Below are 16,287 nucleotides of genomic sequence, written 5' to 3'. Positions count from 1 at the left end.
TGAAGGAAATGTTGTAAGGAATATAAGGTGCCAGAGACACCACTACAAGCATGAACCCTACAGAAAACACAATGAATCTAAACTCACATTTTTCAATAAGAACATTGAATGTAAATGGACTGAATGCTTCAATCAAAAGACATAGGGAAGCAGAATGGATTAAAAAAAATCATAATCCATGTATTTGCTGTCTACAAGATACTCATTTTAGACCTGAAGACACCTTCAGATTGAAAGTAAGGGGATAGAGAAATATCTATCATGTGACTGAAATTGAAAAGAAAGTGGAGTAGCCATACTTACATCAGACAAACTGGACTGTAAAGTAACAGCAGTAACAAAAGATGAAGAAGGACATTATATAATAATTACAGGGTCTCTCCATTAGGAAGAGCTAACAATTATAAACATCTACTTGCCAAATTAGGTTGTATACAAAAACATAATCACAGATACAATCTTATTGATAAGAATGTACTAATTGCAGGGGATTTTAATACTCCACTTACAGCAACCAGAATAGAGCAACCAGACAGAAAATCACTAAAGAAAACAATGGACCTGAACGACACATTGGAACAGATGGATTTAACAGATGTACTTAGAACTCTACATCCTAGGCTAGGGAATTCACTTTCTTTCCAAGTGCACATGGCACATTCTCTAAAACAAACCACATACTGGGGCATAAAGCAGCCCTCCAAAAGTATAAATGAATTGAGATCACACCCTGCACACTTTCAGATCACAATGCTATGAAAATTGAAATTAACCACAGGAAAAAGTCTGGAAAACCTCCAAAAACATGGAGGTTAAAACCTACCCTACTAAAGAATGATTGGGCCAATCAGGCAATTAGAGAAGAAATTAAAAAATATATGGAAACAAATGAAAACAAAAATACAACAAACCAAACTTGCTGGGACGCAGCAAAGGCAGTCCTAAGGGGAAAGTATATTGCAATCCAGGCCTATTTCAACAAACTAGAAAAAGTGCAAATTCAAAATCTAAGAGCACCTAAAGGAACTAGAAGAGGAGCAGCAAAAGCACCCCAAACCCAGCAGAAAAGAAATAATAAAGATGAGGGCAGAAATAAACAATATAGAATCCAAAAAAACACTTGAACAGATCAATGAAACTAAGAGTTGGGGTTTAGAAAAAATAAACCAGACTCCTCAGAAAGAAAAGAGAGAGCACCCAAATGGACAAATCACGAATGAAAATGAATCTATTACAACCAATCCCTCAGAAATACAAGCAATCATTAGAGATAACTATGAAAAATTACATGCCAACAAACTGGACAATCTAAAGAAACGGACAAATTCCTAAACACACATATACTACCAAAATTCAAATGGGAAGAGATAGAAAATCTGAACAGACCCATAACTGGTGTAGAAATCGAATCAGTTATCAAAAACTTCCCAATGAATAAGAGCCCAGGGCCAGATGACTCCCCAGTGGAATTCTACCAGATATTTAAGGCAGAGTTAACACCCATCCTTCTCAATCTATTCCAAAAAATAGAAAGAGGAGGAAAAAGTCCGAACTCATTCTACAAAGCTAGCATCACTTTAATTCCCAAACCAGACAGAGACCCAACAAAACAAGAGAACTACAGGCCAATATCCTTAATGAATACAGATGCAAAAATACTCAAAAAGATACTAGCAAATTGAATTCAACAGCATATAAAAAAATTTTTCCATCATGATCAAGTGGGATTCATTCCTCGGTTACAGGGCTGGTTCAATATTCACAAATCCATCAATGTGATCCAACACGTTAACAAAAGAAAAGATAAAAACCATATGATCCTGTTGATAGATGCAGAAAAAGCATTTGACAAAATACAGCATCCTTCTTTTCTTAAGAAACATCTTCGAGAAAGTCGGGATAGAAGGAACTTACTGAAACATTATAAAAGCAATTTATGACAAGCCCACAGCTAATATCATCCTTAAATGGGGAAAAACTGAGAGCTTTCCCCAAGATCAGGAACACGACAAGGATGTCCATTCTCACCACTGTTGTTTAACATAGTGCTCGAAGTCCTAGCATCAGCAATCAGACAACAAAAGGAAATAAAAGGCATCAGAATTGGCAAAGAAGAAGTCAAACTTTCACTTTTTGCGGATTACATGATACTTACATGGAAAACCCGATCATCTGAATTCAGCGAAGTCGCAAGGCACAAAATCAACGTGCAGAAATCGGATGCATTTTTATACACCAAAAATGAAGCAACAGAAAGAGAAATCAAGAAACTGATCCCATTCACAATTGCATGAAAAACCATAAAATAGCTAGGAATAAACCTAATCAAAGATGTAAAAGACCTGTACGATTAAAACTACAGAAAACTTATGAATGAAATTGAAGAAGACACCAAGAAATGGAAAAATATTCTATGATCATGGGTCGAATAAACATTGTTAAAATGTTATTATTACCCAAAGCAATCTACACATTCAATGCAATCCTCATCAAAATTGCACCAGTATTCTTCTCAAAGCTAGAACTGGCTATCCTAAAATTTGTATGGAACCACAAAAGACCCTGAATAGCCAAAGTAATATTGAAGAAGAAAACCAAAACAGGAGGCATCACAATACCAGACTTTTGCCTCTACTACAAAGCTGTCATCATCAAGACAGTATGGTATTGGCACAAGACACACAGACCAATGGAACAGAATAGAGAACCCAGAACTGGGCCCACAAATGTACGGCCAATTAATTTTTGACAAAGCAGGAAAGAGTATCCGATGGAAAAAAGACTGCCTCTTTAGCAGGTGGTGCTGGGAGAATTGGACAGCAACATGCAGAAGAATGAAACTAGACCACTTTCTTACACCACACACAAAAATCAACTCAAAATGGCTGAAGGACCTCAATGTGAGACAGGAAACCAACAAAAACCTCGAGGAGAAAGTAGGAAACAACCTCCTTGACCTCAACCGCAGCAATTTCCTACTCGACACATCCCCAAAGGCAAGGGAAATGAAAACAAAAATGAACTCTTGGGACCTCATCAAGATAAAAAGCTTCTGTACTGCAAAGGCAACAATCAAGAAAACTAATAGGCAACCAACAGAATGGGAAAAGATAGTTGCAAATGACATATCGGATAAAGGGCTAGTATCCAAAATTTACAAGAAACTCACCAAACTTCACACCCAAAAAACGAAAAATCCAGTGAAGAAATGGGCAGAAGACATGTATAGACACTTCTCCAAAGAGAACATCCAGATGGCCAACAGACACATGAAATGATGCTCAGTGTCACTCATCATCAGGGAAATACAAATCAAACCCACACTGAGATACCACCTCTCGCTGGTCATAGGGGCTAAAATGAACAAATCAGGAGACTATAGATGCTGGCAAGGAAGTGGAGAAACAGGCACCCTCTTTCATTGTTGGTGAGAATGTAAACTGGTGCAGCTTCTCCGTAAAACAGTGTGGAGGTTCTTCAAAAAATTAACAACACAGGTCCCTTAAATCCAGCAATAGCACTGCTAGGAATTTACCCAAGGGATATAGGAGTGTTGATGCACAGGGACACATGTACCCCAATGTTTACAGCAGCACTGTCAACAATAGCCAAAACATGGAAAGAGCCTAAATGTCCATCAACTGATGAATGGATCCAGAAGATGTGGTTTACTGAGATACCACCTCACGCCAGTCAGAGTGGCTAAAATGAACAAATCAAGAGACTACAGATGCTGGCGAGGGTGTGGAAGAACAGGCACCCTCCTACACTGTTGGTGGGAATGTAAACTGGTGCAGCCACTCTGGAAAACAGTGTGGAGGTTCCTCAAAAAACTATCCATTGAACTCCCTTATGACCCAGCAATAGCACTGCTAGGGATTTACCCAAGGGATACAGAAATGCTGATGCATAGGAGCACATGTACCCCAATGTTCATAGCAGCAATGTCAACAATAGCCAAAACACTGAAAGAGCCTAAATGTCCATCACCTGATGAGTGGATCAAGAAGATGGGGTATATATACACAATGGAGTACTACATGGCAATGAGAAAGAATGACATACGGCCATTTGTAGGAAAGTGGATGGACCTCGAGGGTGTCATGCTAAGCGAAATAAGTCAGGCAGAGAAGGACAGAAACCGTATGTTTGCACGCATAGGTCTAACAGGAAAACAGGAGAAACCTAATGGAGGACCGGGGGAGGGGAAGAGGGAAAGAGAGTCGGGGAGAGATAGGGATGCAGAACTTGAGAGACTATTGAATGCTGAAAATGAACTGAGGGTTGAAGGGGGAGGGGGGGGAAGAGGTGGTGGTGATGGTGGAGGGCACTTATGGGGAAGAGCACTGGGTGTTGTATGGAAACCAATCTGACAATAAATTATTAAAAAAAAAAGAAGATGTGGTATATATATACAATGGAATATTATATGGCAATGAGAAAGAATGAAATCTGGCCATTGATGGCATTGTGGATGGAACTCAAGGGTGTCATGCTAAGCGAAAAAATCAGGCAGAGAAGGACAGATACCATATACTTTCACTCAAAAGTCTAACAGGAGAAACTTAAGAGAGGACCATGAGGAGGGGGAGGGGAGAAAATAGTTAGGCAGAGGGAGGGAGGCAAATCATGAGAGACTTTTGAATACTGAAAACAAACTGAGGGCTGAAGGGTGAAGGGGAAAGGGTGATGGACATGGAGGAGGGCACTTGTGAGGAAGAGCACTGGGTGTTATATGGAAACCAACTTGACAATAAACTATAAAAAAAAGAAAAAACCCCAATACAATAAGAGATGTAATATTGGTGTAGACAGATAAGTAGACAGATGTAATATTGGTGTAGACAGATAAGTAGACAGATAAAATAGGATAGGCCAGAATCTGCCCCAACATATATGGATGCTTGATATATAAGAACACAGTCCTACAGAGCAGTAGGGAAAAGATGAAGTTTTCAATAAATGGTGCTAAAATGTGGATTATTCATATGGAAAATTAAATGGTATCTCCACATGACACACAAAAATTAATTTCAGGTAGTTTACAGATATAAATGTGAGATGCAATGCTTTACATAAAGCTTTTAGAAAATAATTATGGAATAATAGATTTATAAATTCATAGTAGGAAAGAGTTTCTCTATAAACACAGGAAAGTACTAACAATAAAGGAAACACACAATAAATTTGACTATGTTAAAAAATTAACAGCATCTATTCATCAAAGATACTATAGAGAGTGAAAAACAAGCCAGGGAATGCAAGAAAGTATTTATAACATATACAACCAACTACTAACAGGTATCTATGAAATACAAGGAATCCCTACAAACCAGTAAGAAAAAGAAAGTTGACCAATAAAAAGATGAGCAAGAGACTTGAACAGGAATTCTACAAGAGGAAAGACAAATGGCCAATAAAATATTTAAAATGGATAAATAAATTATAATATGGTCCTAAACTAAAAAATTATACAGAAAAAAAAAAATGGAGCAGGGAATGGCACAAGGGAGTGGCAGGGCATTTTTGAGAAGTTGATAATGTTCTAATTCTAGACCTGGGTGGTAGTTGATGGATGTTCACTTTATGATTATTCATTAAACAGTGTATTTTATTTTATCCTTTTTTATATGTATTCAAGATTCCACAAAAACAAAAAATTTAAAAAGTAATGTATTTTTGAAGAAGAATTTTAGGTTTTATTTTTTTAAAGTTCACTTATTTTGAGAGAATGTATGCATGTATGTGTGCAAGAGGGGATGGGCCAGAGAGGGGGAGAGAATCCCAAGCAGGCTTAACGCTGCCAGCCAAGGAGCCCAACACGGGGCTCAATCTCACCAACCATGAGACCATGACCTAAACAGTACACAAGAGTCAGATACTTAATGGACTGAGCCATCCAGGCACTCCTAAGCAGAATTTTTATTATGCTTATTAAGCTTGAGAAAAAATGCTGATGATTTTTCTTTCAAATATATGAAATGTCAAGTCTGTACCAGTAATACCAATAAAATAAGGTGTTTTAAAAGCACTAAAATTCTGCAACTCCAATGCCAAAATGGCCTTTGATAAGGAACATAATTCCATGACATGACTTAATAACCCTATTAAAGGATTTCTAGAATGCAGTTGCAATATATTTTAGATACACAAACTTTAATTTTGCATACTGCTTAAGGAATGAAAAAGGGATGAAAGAGTATGAAAATTAAGTGTATTAAAACAGACAAGTCCTATTACTTTTTCCTTCAAAATTAGAACCTAGTCACTTCCACATAATTTAACAGTATTATGCAAGCCACCATCATTTCTCATCAGAACCACAGTAGTAACTTTGTAACTGGATTCCCTGCTTTCAATCTTCCACTTTTGCCCACTAATGCTCATTTTTCAGACAGCAGCAAAAGTGCTCTTTGAAAAAGCCAATGTGCTCAAACCTGCCAAGGCTTCTATTTTCACTTAGACTGTATTAGGAATCCTTACCAGTATCTCTAATCTCATACTCATATTCAATATTCTCCTCCTTACTCAACTATGTTTCAGTCACCTGGTCCCCATTTTAATTATCAAATGTACCAACCTCACCATTAAACCAGTCTTTACTTATGCTTTTGTCACTACCTGGGTAGTTTTTTTTTTTTTTTCTAGTGTTTTTTATTTTACTTTCAAAAGAGAGACAGAGTATGAGTAGGGGATGAGCAGAGAGGGAGAGGGAGACAGAATTGGAAGCAGTCTCCAGGCTCCGAGCTGTCAGTACAGAGTCTGACGTGGGGCTCGAACTCATGAACCACGAGATTGTGACCTGAGCCGAAGTCAGCCGTTTAACTGACTGAGCCACCCAAGCGACCCCGGATGGTATTCCTCCAAAGTTTCACATAGCTGTCTCTTTCTCATTATTCAGATCAGTGCTTAAATGTCATCTCTTGAGAAGCTTCTCCTGACTAATATATCAAAAATACAAATAATCTCCCCACAAACACCATTTTCATTTTCTTTAATCTCCTGTTCTTTGTTTTCCACATGCATTTTATCTAAAATTACAGCTGTTCCTCTACTCATCTCCTATCTCTCCTCACATACTACAAACTCCATTGTTTTGGTCACTGATGTATCCCTAGTAACTAGAATAGCTCTGGATGATGGCAGTCACTCAATACATTTATTAGGTTTAAAAATGAGTCTAAATGCAAAAGGAATTGTGGCTGTAAGGGATGAAAAAAATACTTACATGTTTATTGCTTGTTGGTCTTTTTAAGAAAGCATCTCTAGAAATGTGGTCTGCTGTTCTCGCCACATCTTCCAAAAACCGATAATCTAAAAATTTCAAAATAGAAAAATAAACAAATGACATACACCAATGACCAGGAATCATCAAGCTGCTCTGCATAAGATGACTTACCACTTAGAAGATTCATTTCAGTAAACTGTTGTATGGAAACAAATGCAGTTTTATCTCGAACTCCATTACATGTCAGTTCTGCTTTGTGTTTCTTTACACAGGGCAAACTGAAGAGACAAATAAGAGGTACTTTTATAGTCTGAGGTAAGAAGGGTATAGAGAGAGATAGTAAGGTATGAAATTACATTTATACCTGCAGGAATATCGCATACAACGTGGACATTTGTACTTTGCTTCTTCTGTACCACAAGTTTCACACCTACAAAAGCCCACAAAAAACTTAATATTAATTCTATTTATTTGTTCACAAACTTTTAATGTTGAGTTACTTACTCATGACAACCAATATAGAGACATGTAGTCAGTGAATGAAGTATATGCCAGTAACTGATAAAATATTGATAGATGTCAAACATCCTTAGAAAATTCTCCTCTAGGAAACTGTCTCCAAATGACATTTACAATGTTGTTAGTACTACAGAATTCAAGAAAATATGTATTAAATTAAAAAAAAATTATCTCACTTTTGACTGCTTTTTCTACCACAGAGAATGATATCATTCACTAATGTTTTAACTTGTAATTCCTGACCATCTGCTAACGACTGCAGGTGCACACATATAACCAGAGTCGAATCCATGAATTTTTAAAGGCACACAAACCAGAAAAAGAATACCAAGTCAAATTTCCAGAGTGTCAGCTGCATCTTTTCTTCTCAACTCCATACCCAACCTAGAATGAGCACAAAAATAACCTAGAAATACCATTACCTATCATCTATCTTTAACTGCTCTTCTAGGATCTTGGGATACCGAAAACCAAACTACAGTTGTTTTTATTTGGCCCACTGTGTTCTAGACAGTAACAGTCCCAATTTTATTTCCTATGCTGTCACATGATCACACACTATAAGGAAATCAAATCAAAAGCAATAAATATTCATAGTACCCATAAAGATAGGCAACTGAGTGACTTCAAGTGCATTTTTTTCTAATTTTAACTTCTTCACTTTGTCATTGCTAGTTTTATTAGACTTTTCCTTATCTCTATCATCTCTTTAAGAATACGGAGTCAAGAGCAAATGAAGTCAAACCAGAATCTGGTCCAAGGGTTTTCTGGGCCCCAAAATTTTCATTCCTAACGTGGCCACTGTCTACTGGACACTAACAGCCTGAAGTTATTTTCACTGAATTTGTTGTCATCTGGCAAAACCCTGCCTTCCCAATTCCCCCTTCCCTCCACCACCAACAGGCACGCTCCAGGAACCGAAATTTGCATTTATTTTCCATTATTCTACATCTGGCTGCTATATTTCCTTCAATCTAGAACAACGGAAGACTCTACAGCATTTCCCCCAATGAATTTCTCCCTGTCCTACCTTGACATGGCCAGTTTCCGCTTGAAGCCCACTGGGGGATTTGTCTGAGGCTCTTCTTTCATCTTTGTATCATCCATCACTTCTTCTTTTGGAAAATGCTTCTCTTCTTTTACACACATTTCATCTATCACTTCCTCCTTTTTTATGTTTTGACCAACAAACACCTCCTCTTTTATCTCCGAGGCATCCTTCTTCTCTTCCTTCACATCCAGCCAGTCCATTACTTCTTCCTTCACCTTCACTTTCTCTTCCTTTACCTCTGTTTCGTCCACCTTCTCTTCTTTTACCACAAAACTACCATCCATCTCCTGCTTCACCTCCAAAGAGCCTGGTTTCTCCTCTTTTACCTTAGGTCCATCCTCTACCTCCTGCTTTACCGACCGGCCATCCAGCATCCCTTCTTCCATTTCTGACCAGTCCATAACTTCTTGCTTCACAACAGTTAGGTCCACTCGCATTTCCTCTGCCCTTTGTCCACTTCCTTCTCTATCCTCGGTCTTTTCCATTCCTGTCAATCCGTTCCCCGCCTCTACACTGCCGGCCTCCGTCCCGGCTGTGCCCCCTACTCTCTCTCCACCGGACTCCAGCCTCAGCCGCGCCCCCTCCGCTCCACTGTGCAGACCTCCTCCTAAAGTCCCATCATTTCCAACGGCAGTATCCATCAGCGCACGACCCTCGGCCTCTGCTGCCACTCTGTCCTTCACTGTGGCTTGTCCGCGCCAAAAGGAATGAATTCAGAGCTGAAACACCGAAAGTCACCCACGTGCGGGGCCCAAAGTCGCAAGCAGCAAACGCCGGCCAGGCGCTTCCGTCGGAATCGTCGTAAAGCACCGCTTCCGTGCCTCTCCACTTCACGACTCTTGGAGCCCTTTACGGCTCTGTGGCAGACGGGGAAGAGCCTCGGAGAGAATCCGCGTGAGGCCACGCCCTCTGTGAGCCCGCCTCCGAGACGGGGCTTAGACAAACCCGTCCCCTGGGGGGGCAGCCCCGCCCTCTTTCCCCGCCCCCTTCATCTGTGAGGTGCCACCCTTTACCGTACAGAGTGGAGGAAATGTCAGGCAGAGTACACAGAGGCAAAACCCAGACACTTGGATGGTTAAGACCCACCCTGATCTGTATTAAGGATTAATTTTATATGAAAATAGAAGAAACAGCTAATGCCACGCCTCTGCAAGCCTCATTCTTCACCTGTACTCTGGAGACGACTGCATTACAAATCTAAGTGTTATTTGTGAAAATTAAATGGAATCATGCATAGAAATAAGCTAGTAGTTACTGAAATAAATTCGGTATGTGGCGGCTATTGTTACATGGTATCCTGAGAGATTTCAGATAGGAAAGAAGGCATTAAGTTACATTCTTTCAATTCTGTAACAGCGCACAGTTTCCCATTCCCAGCATCCTACAGGATTTTCTCTTTAAGACTATCTAGATCAAGATCTGTATATCTCCCTAATTAAAGACTATGGCTGTGGTCACCTGGGTGGCTCAGTCGGTTAAGCGTCTGACTTTGGCTCTGGTCGTGATCTCATGAGTTCGAGCCCCGCCCAGCTCTGTGCTGACAGGTCAGAGCCTGGAACCAGCTTCAGATTCTGTCTCCCTCTCTCTCTGCGCCTGCCCCGCTCACATTCCGTATCTCTCTTTCTCTCTCTCTCTCTCTCTCTCTCTCTCTCTCTCTCTCTCTCTCTCTCTCTCTCTCTCTCTCTCTCTCTCTCTCTCTCTCTCTCCTCAAAAATAAACGTTAAAAATAAAAATAAAATAAAAAAAGACTAGGCCAAAAGTTCAATCCCCAGGAACAGAAGATCTAAAATTTACACACAAAAATAAAGAAACAGGGGCGCCTAGCTGGCACAATGGAGCATGGGACTCTGGATCTTAGAGTTGTAAATTCAAGTCCCACATTGGGTGTAGTGATTATTTAAAAGTAAAATCCTAAAACAAAACTCACAGTTACTTTTCAAAATTATTATTATTACATACGCCACTACGTACATTAGAAATCAACACATCATGTCTGCAAGGCGTTTTTCTCATTGTATAAGGAGACTTCGTAGGAGATATATTTTTCTTGCTGCCTAAGGAGACTTCAAAGAAATGGCTTCTCAGCTATACGTTGCTTTGTATTACCTACTCAATGCAGGGCATTTCGCTGTCACTACTCAGTGGCAAGTTGGTCAGGGAATGAGAATTTTGAATGAGTGAGCAGAGGTAGGGAGGGAGATAATCATGAAACTTTAGTTGAGGCACCAGGGATTAAGCAGTGCTGGAAGGAGCACGGAAGTAAATTGGGAAAGTTTAGTAAAAAATTAATGGGTAAAGAGAAAGAAGCTTCCAAAGGAATCATATGGATAGTCTCTTTTGGAGATACTTAGAGGTGCTAGATGCCTGTGGGGTCAAAGAAAGCCTAACGGATTTTCAAACAAGGTTTCATATTTACACTGGGGAAAGGGGAAATGACAGAAAGAATTCATGTGGTTTTTGCTAAAGACAAGATTTGTGAGATGGGAGCAACAAAAGTGTTGATCCTCAAGAGAATAAGAGTATTTCCCTCTAACAACACAAACACAAAGAAAGAACACAAAGAAAGTCCTGGAACTACAGATCAAACACCAGAAGCATAAAGACTTTGTACGATTTTAAAACTTTTGTCCTTACATTTGTTCTTCTCATAATCTGTGTATTTTTCATGGAGGAAAAATTGTTACACCAGTAAGGCTCCTCGATAGCATCCCAGTTAATCACTTACCTAAGTTAAACAATGAACACTGTGGGACTGTAGTTTTAATGGAAATTCAAAATGGCAGTTTTGAAGGAAAAGTGACACTGGAGTGGTCCTAAGGAGGGAACTTTGGGTTGTTGAAGTATAGAGCATGGCCTTGCATGCAAGGATGGGACAGGACAAGGTCAGAGGAAGGGAGGCACAAGTTATGTGGAACTGCCACTGAATTCCTATCCAGTTCCTCAGACTCCTTTCCCTCCCTTTTCCACCTCAACGGAGTATAAGGACCAGTCCAGCTCTTCACTAGAGGATTGTACCTTCTCGCTGTACCCTGGTCATTTCTGTTTCCTCCCTCAGCACCAGGCATCACCTTGAAGCTCCTCCAATCACTTTGGGAACGGGCCCTTTGCCAAAATCATAGTTGAGTTCATTTTAACAGCCAGAAACCTGGGACTACTTTCTAAGGAAGCATCTTAGCTGTGACTGAAGTGCCATGAAAAAGCATATATTAGGGATGGTTAAAATCATTTCAGTGGCCCAGCAGGCACTTTGTTTTGTCAACAAATATTTATTTTAATTTTAACTTTAAATTTTATAGAGTTGTGCAACCCTCACCAAAATCTAGTTTTAGACCATTTCCATCTACTCCCCAACCTCTAATTCCCCTTTCCCATTTGCAGTGAATTCCAGTTCCCTTCCCCAGCCCCAGGCAACCATTGATGTACTTTCTCTCCCTATAGATTTGCCCTTCCTGAAATTTCATGGGAAATAACATAACATGTGGTCTTCTGAGTCTGACTTCTTTCAGTTTGCATACAGTTTTTGAGGTTTGTCCATGTTGTAGCATGTATCAGTGATTTATTCCTTTTTAAAAAATGTTTTATTTATTTTTGAGAGAGTACAAGTGAGGGAGGGGCAGGAGAAAGAGAGAGGGACAGAGGATCTGAAGTGGGTTCTGCACTGACAGCAGCGATCCTGATGTGGGATTTGAACTCACAAACCACAAGATCATGACCTGAGCCAAAGTCAAATGCTCAACTGAGCCACTCAGGTGCCCCAAGAGTTTATTCCTTTATATTGCTGAATAATATTCCATTGTGTGGATATCTCACATTCACTCATCAATTGATGGACATTTGGATTGTCTCCAGGTTTGGTATAATGAAAAAAAACAACTGTTTCCACATCCCATATAAGTCTGTCTGTCTGTCTGTCTGTATGTATGTATGTGTACATATATATATTCTCATTTCTCTTGAGTAAATATATGGGAGTGGAATTTCTAGGCCAGGTGGTAAGTTTATGTTTAAAATTTTTAAGTTTATTTTTGAGAGAGAGAGAGGCACAGAGAGAGAGGAGACAGAGAATCCCAAGCAGGTTCCACACTGTCAGTACAGACCCTGATGTGGGGCTTGAACTCGTGAACCTTGAGATCATGACCTGAGCCAAAATCAAGGTAGATGCTTAATCAACTGAGCCACCTAGGCGCCCCTCTTTTGCCTATTTTTAACTGAGTTATTTTTTATTATCAAATTATAGTAGTTCTTCACATATTATGGATAAAAATCTTGAGTAGATAGTTGCCAAATTGTTCCTTAATGATCCCCATCTGCTGCTGGTCATACCAATGTATAAAACTTTCCCAAATTATCCAGGATTGCTCTATGTTATGGAGCACATACAGTAGAAGTGAGACTAGGTTTGAAAAATGGCGGTGGTTTCTGTTTCAGGCATTTGCTCTCTTACTCTCTGTCCCAGTTCACTCACTCTGGGGGCAGCAAGCTATCATGCTCTGAATTGCCCTACCAGGAGGGCTCATGTAACAGTGAAGTGAACTGTCCCTCCAAAATTCATATGTTGAAATCCTAACCCCTATTACCTCAAAGTGTGGCTGTATTTGGTGTAAAGGTGATTGAGTTAAACTGAGGTCTTTTGGGTGGACCCTAATTTAGTCTGACTGATATACTTCTAGAACGGGAAATTTGGACTCAGAAAGATCAGGAATATGTGCACACAGAGAAAAGACCATGTGAAGACACAGCAAGAAGGAGGTTGTCCATAACAAGAGAGGCCTGAGAAGAAACCAAACCTGCCAGCACTTGATTGTGGCCTCCCAGTCTGCAGAACTATTAGAAAATAAGTTTCTGGGGCACCTGGTGGCTCAGGTGGTTAAGCATCCAACTTCAGCTCAGGTCATCACTCATAGTTTTGGGTTCGAGCTCAGTGTCAGGCTCTGTGCTGACAGCTGGAAGCCTGGAGCCTGCTTCAGATTCTGTCTGTCTCTCTCTCCAACCCCTCCTCCCCGCAATCATTCCCTGTCTGTCTCTCTCAAAAATAAAACATTTTTTTAAAAAAGTAAGTTTGTTATTTAAGTCATACAGTTTGTCCTATTTTCTGATAGCAGCCCTAGTAACAACCAGCAAGGAACTGAGGCCTGCTGACAGCCGTGTGAATGAGCTCGGAAGCACATTCTCTCTCTCTAGTTCTGGTGAAGTCTTGACGTGGCTGTAGCTCCGGCCAGCAGTTGCTCTCAGAGTCCTCACACCCAGAAAAGTGTGTGATGTAATAAATATTTAATGTATGAAACTTGTAAGTTTTGGGGTGGTTGCTACACAGCAATAGATAATACTGAGTCCTTTTATTCTGCCAGAATCTGGCTTGTTTTTAATTTTCCTAATTGTGACTTTCAAAAAAGCAACAGTTTTACATTTCAATGAAGTCTAGTTTACCAATTCTTTAAATGAATTCTGCTTTTTGTGCCACACTAATAGATTTTTGGCTAGCCCAAAGTCCCAAAGATTTTCTCCTATATTTTTTAGAACTTTTATAGTTTTAGCTCTTACCTTTAGATCTATAATCTATTTTGAGTTTTTTTTAATAGTGCAAATTAATGACTTGAGTTTTTGCAATTCTCTTCTTATCCAAGCACCATTTGTTGGAAGGGTCATCTTTATCCCTTGAATTGCCTTGGTATTTTGTGAAAAATAAATGACCACAAATATAAGGATTTATTTCTGGACTTTCTTCTGCTTCATTGATTTATATGTCTATCTTTGCACCAATACCACACACTTCCTTAACTATTGCAATTTTTTATAAGTTTTAAAACTGGGTAATTAAGTCCTCTTACATTGGTTCTTTTTAAAATAATCTTGGTAAACACAGCATAATAGATAGACATGATGAATCACCATGTACGCCTGAAACTAATGTAACATTGTGTGTCAACTATACTCAAAATGTTTTTTAAAAAAATGTGTTGGCCACTCTTGGTGTTTTGCAAGTCCATATAAATTTCAGGATGAGTTTATCAATTTCTACATAAGAATTTGCTGGGATTTTGACAGAGATGGATGGAACATGTAGATCAGTTGGAGACAATTAGCATTTTAACAATAGTGTGTCTTACAATCCAGGAACATAGAATGTCATTTAGATTGTCTTTAACTTCACCTAACAATGCCATGTGGTGTTCAGTGTACAAGTTTTGCATGTCTTTTGCTTCATGTATTCCTAAGCATTTTCTTTCTTTCTATCTTTTTTTTTTTTTAAGTAAGCTCTACACTCAATGTGGGGCTTGAAATCATGACCCTGAGATCAAGAGTCACATGCTCTATGATAGCCTGAGCCAGCCAGGCACCGCAGTATTTTATTCTTTCTGAAATGGTTTTGAAAAAAAATATTTAATTTCATTTTTGAATTTTCCATCACTAGCCTATAGAAATACAATTAATGTTTTATATTGGTTTCATATCTTGCAACCTTATTAAGTTTATTTTTTATTATATGTAAATATATTTTATTATATGTATATATATTTATTTATGATTATATGTAATAATCATATATATACACACATATATATACACATAGGTATATATAGTTCGATTCAATTAGGTAAGATTTTGCTTAGGCCATCTCATATGTGTTTATGAGGGATGTTTGTCTGCAGCTCTCTTTCTTATAATGTCAGGTTTTGTTATTAGGGTTCTTTATGCTTTCTGGGGGGAGTTCCCTAACTAATTTCTATCTTGTTTATTTGTTATTTGATGGTATGCAATTTTACTCAATCCATCCACTAAGTTCATTTCACTCACTATACTTTTCATGTAATATATATATAATACCTTTCATATAATATATATATCAGTTTCTCCAGCTTATTATTGCTTCATAGTGCTAATATTCTCCCTTATCTCTTTGGAGATTACTCATTTAAATTTCTCACCTTTAAAAAAATCCATTAATTCTGTTCTGCTAGTACAAATTGTCCAGTTTTCTAAGGAGTTTTGGAATTACACTCCTCAGATATTGTAATATTTTCCCCTGTGATCTCATATTCACTTGGGAATATCAGCAACTGTATCATATCAACTGTAATTCATACTTGAAAGGGGGGCTCAAAAGCCTGAGACTTGGATTGTGATTCTTCCTATTTTTTTCCAGGTGGCAGGTAAGGAGGAGAGTGGATGAGCCTTAGGGTAGAAAGCTTTTGATGTAAAAGTGGGGGCTCCACTAGAACCATCCATGAGGAGAACATGCCCCTTGGGCTATCTCCCAGGATGCCTGCATTTGCCATACCTCTCAAGAGCTACTGTGCTGTGTGGTATTACCCAGAACCTGGGGTAGAAGAAGAGGAGAACCTGTTGTATGCAACCCAACCTGTATGTATAGTTATCAGCTTCCTGGATGTTACCCCACCTCCACGGGCAGGCGTTCAGCTGGCCTTGTTTTATGCCCGCCTTGAGTTGGGGTGGGCCATGATCCACTAGTGTAACGTGGGTGGACAAG

The 16,287-nt window shown here is 39.1% G+C and overlaps 1 protein-coding gene across 1 annotated transcript in view; it reads right to left on the bottom strand.

Annotated features, from left to right (window-relative positions):
- Positions 1-9,601, bottom strand: part of ZNHIT6 (zinc finger HIT-type containing 6) — a 65,048-nt gene extending 55,447 nt beyond the window's left edge. The window contains exons 1-4 of the mRNA XM_029949346.1: positions 8,778-9,601; positions 7,593-7,658; positions 7,400-7,506; positions 7,229-7,314 (exon numbers count right to left, since the gene is read on the bottom strand). Of these exons, the coding sequence (XP_029805206.1) occupies positions 7,229-7,314; positions 7,400-7,506; positions 7,593-7,658; positions 8,778-9,439 (921 nt within the window). The 5' untranslated portion in view covers positions 9,440-9,601. The remainder of the gene's footprint in view (positions 1-7,228; positions 7,315-7,399; positions 7,507-7,592; positions 7,659-8,777) is intronic.
- Between the last annotated feature and the right edge of the window lie 6,686 nt (positions 9,602-16,287).

This window comes from Suricata suricatta, chromosome 8 (assembly GCF_006229205.1).
Source record: "Suricata suricatta isolate VVHF042 chromosome 8, meerkat_22Aug2017_6uvM2_HiC, whole genome shotgun sequence".
Taxonomy (NCBI): Eukaryota; Metazoa; Chordata; class Mammalia; order Carnivora; family Herpestidae; genus Suricata; species Suricata suricatta.
The sequence above is the reverse complement of the archived record's forward strand: the minus strand, read 5'-3'. Positions and strand labels throughout refer to the sequence as shown.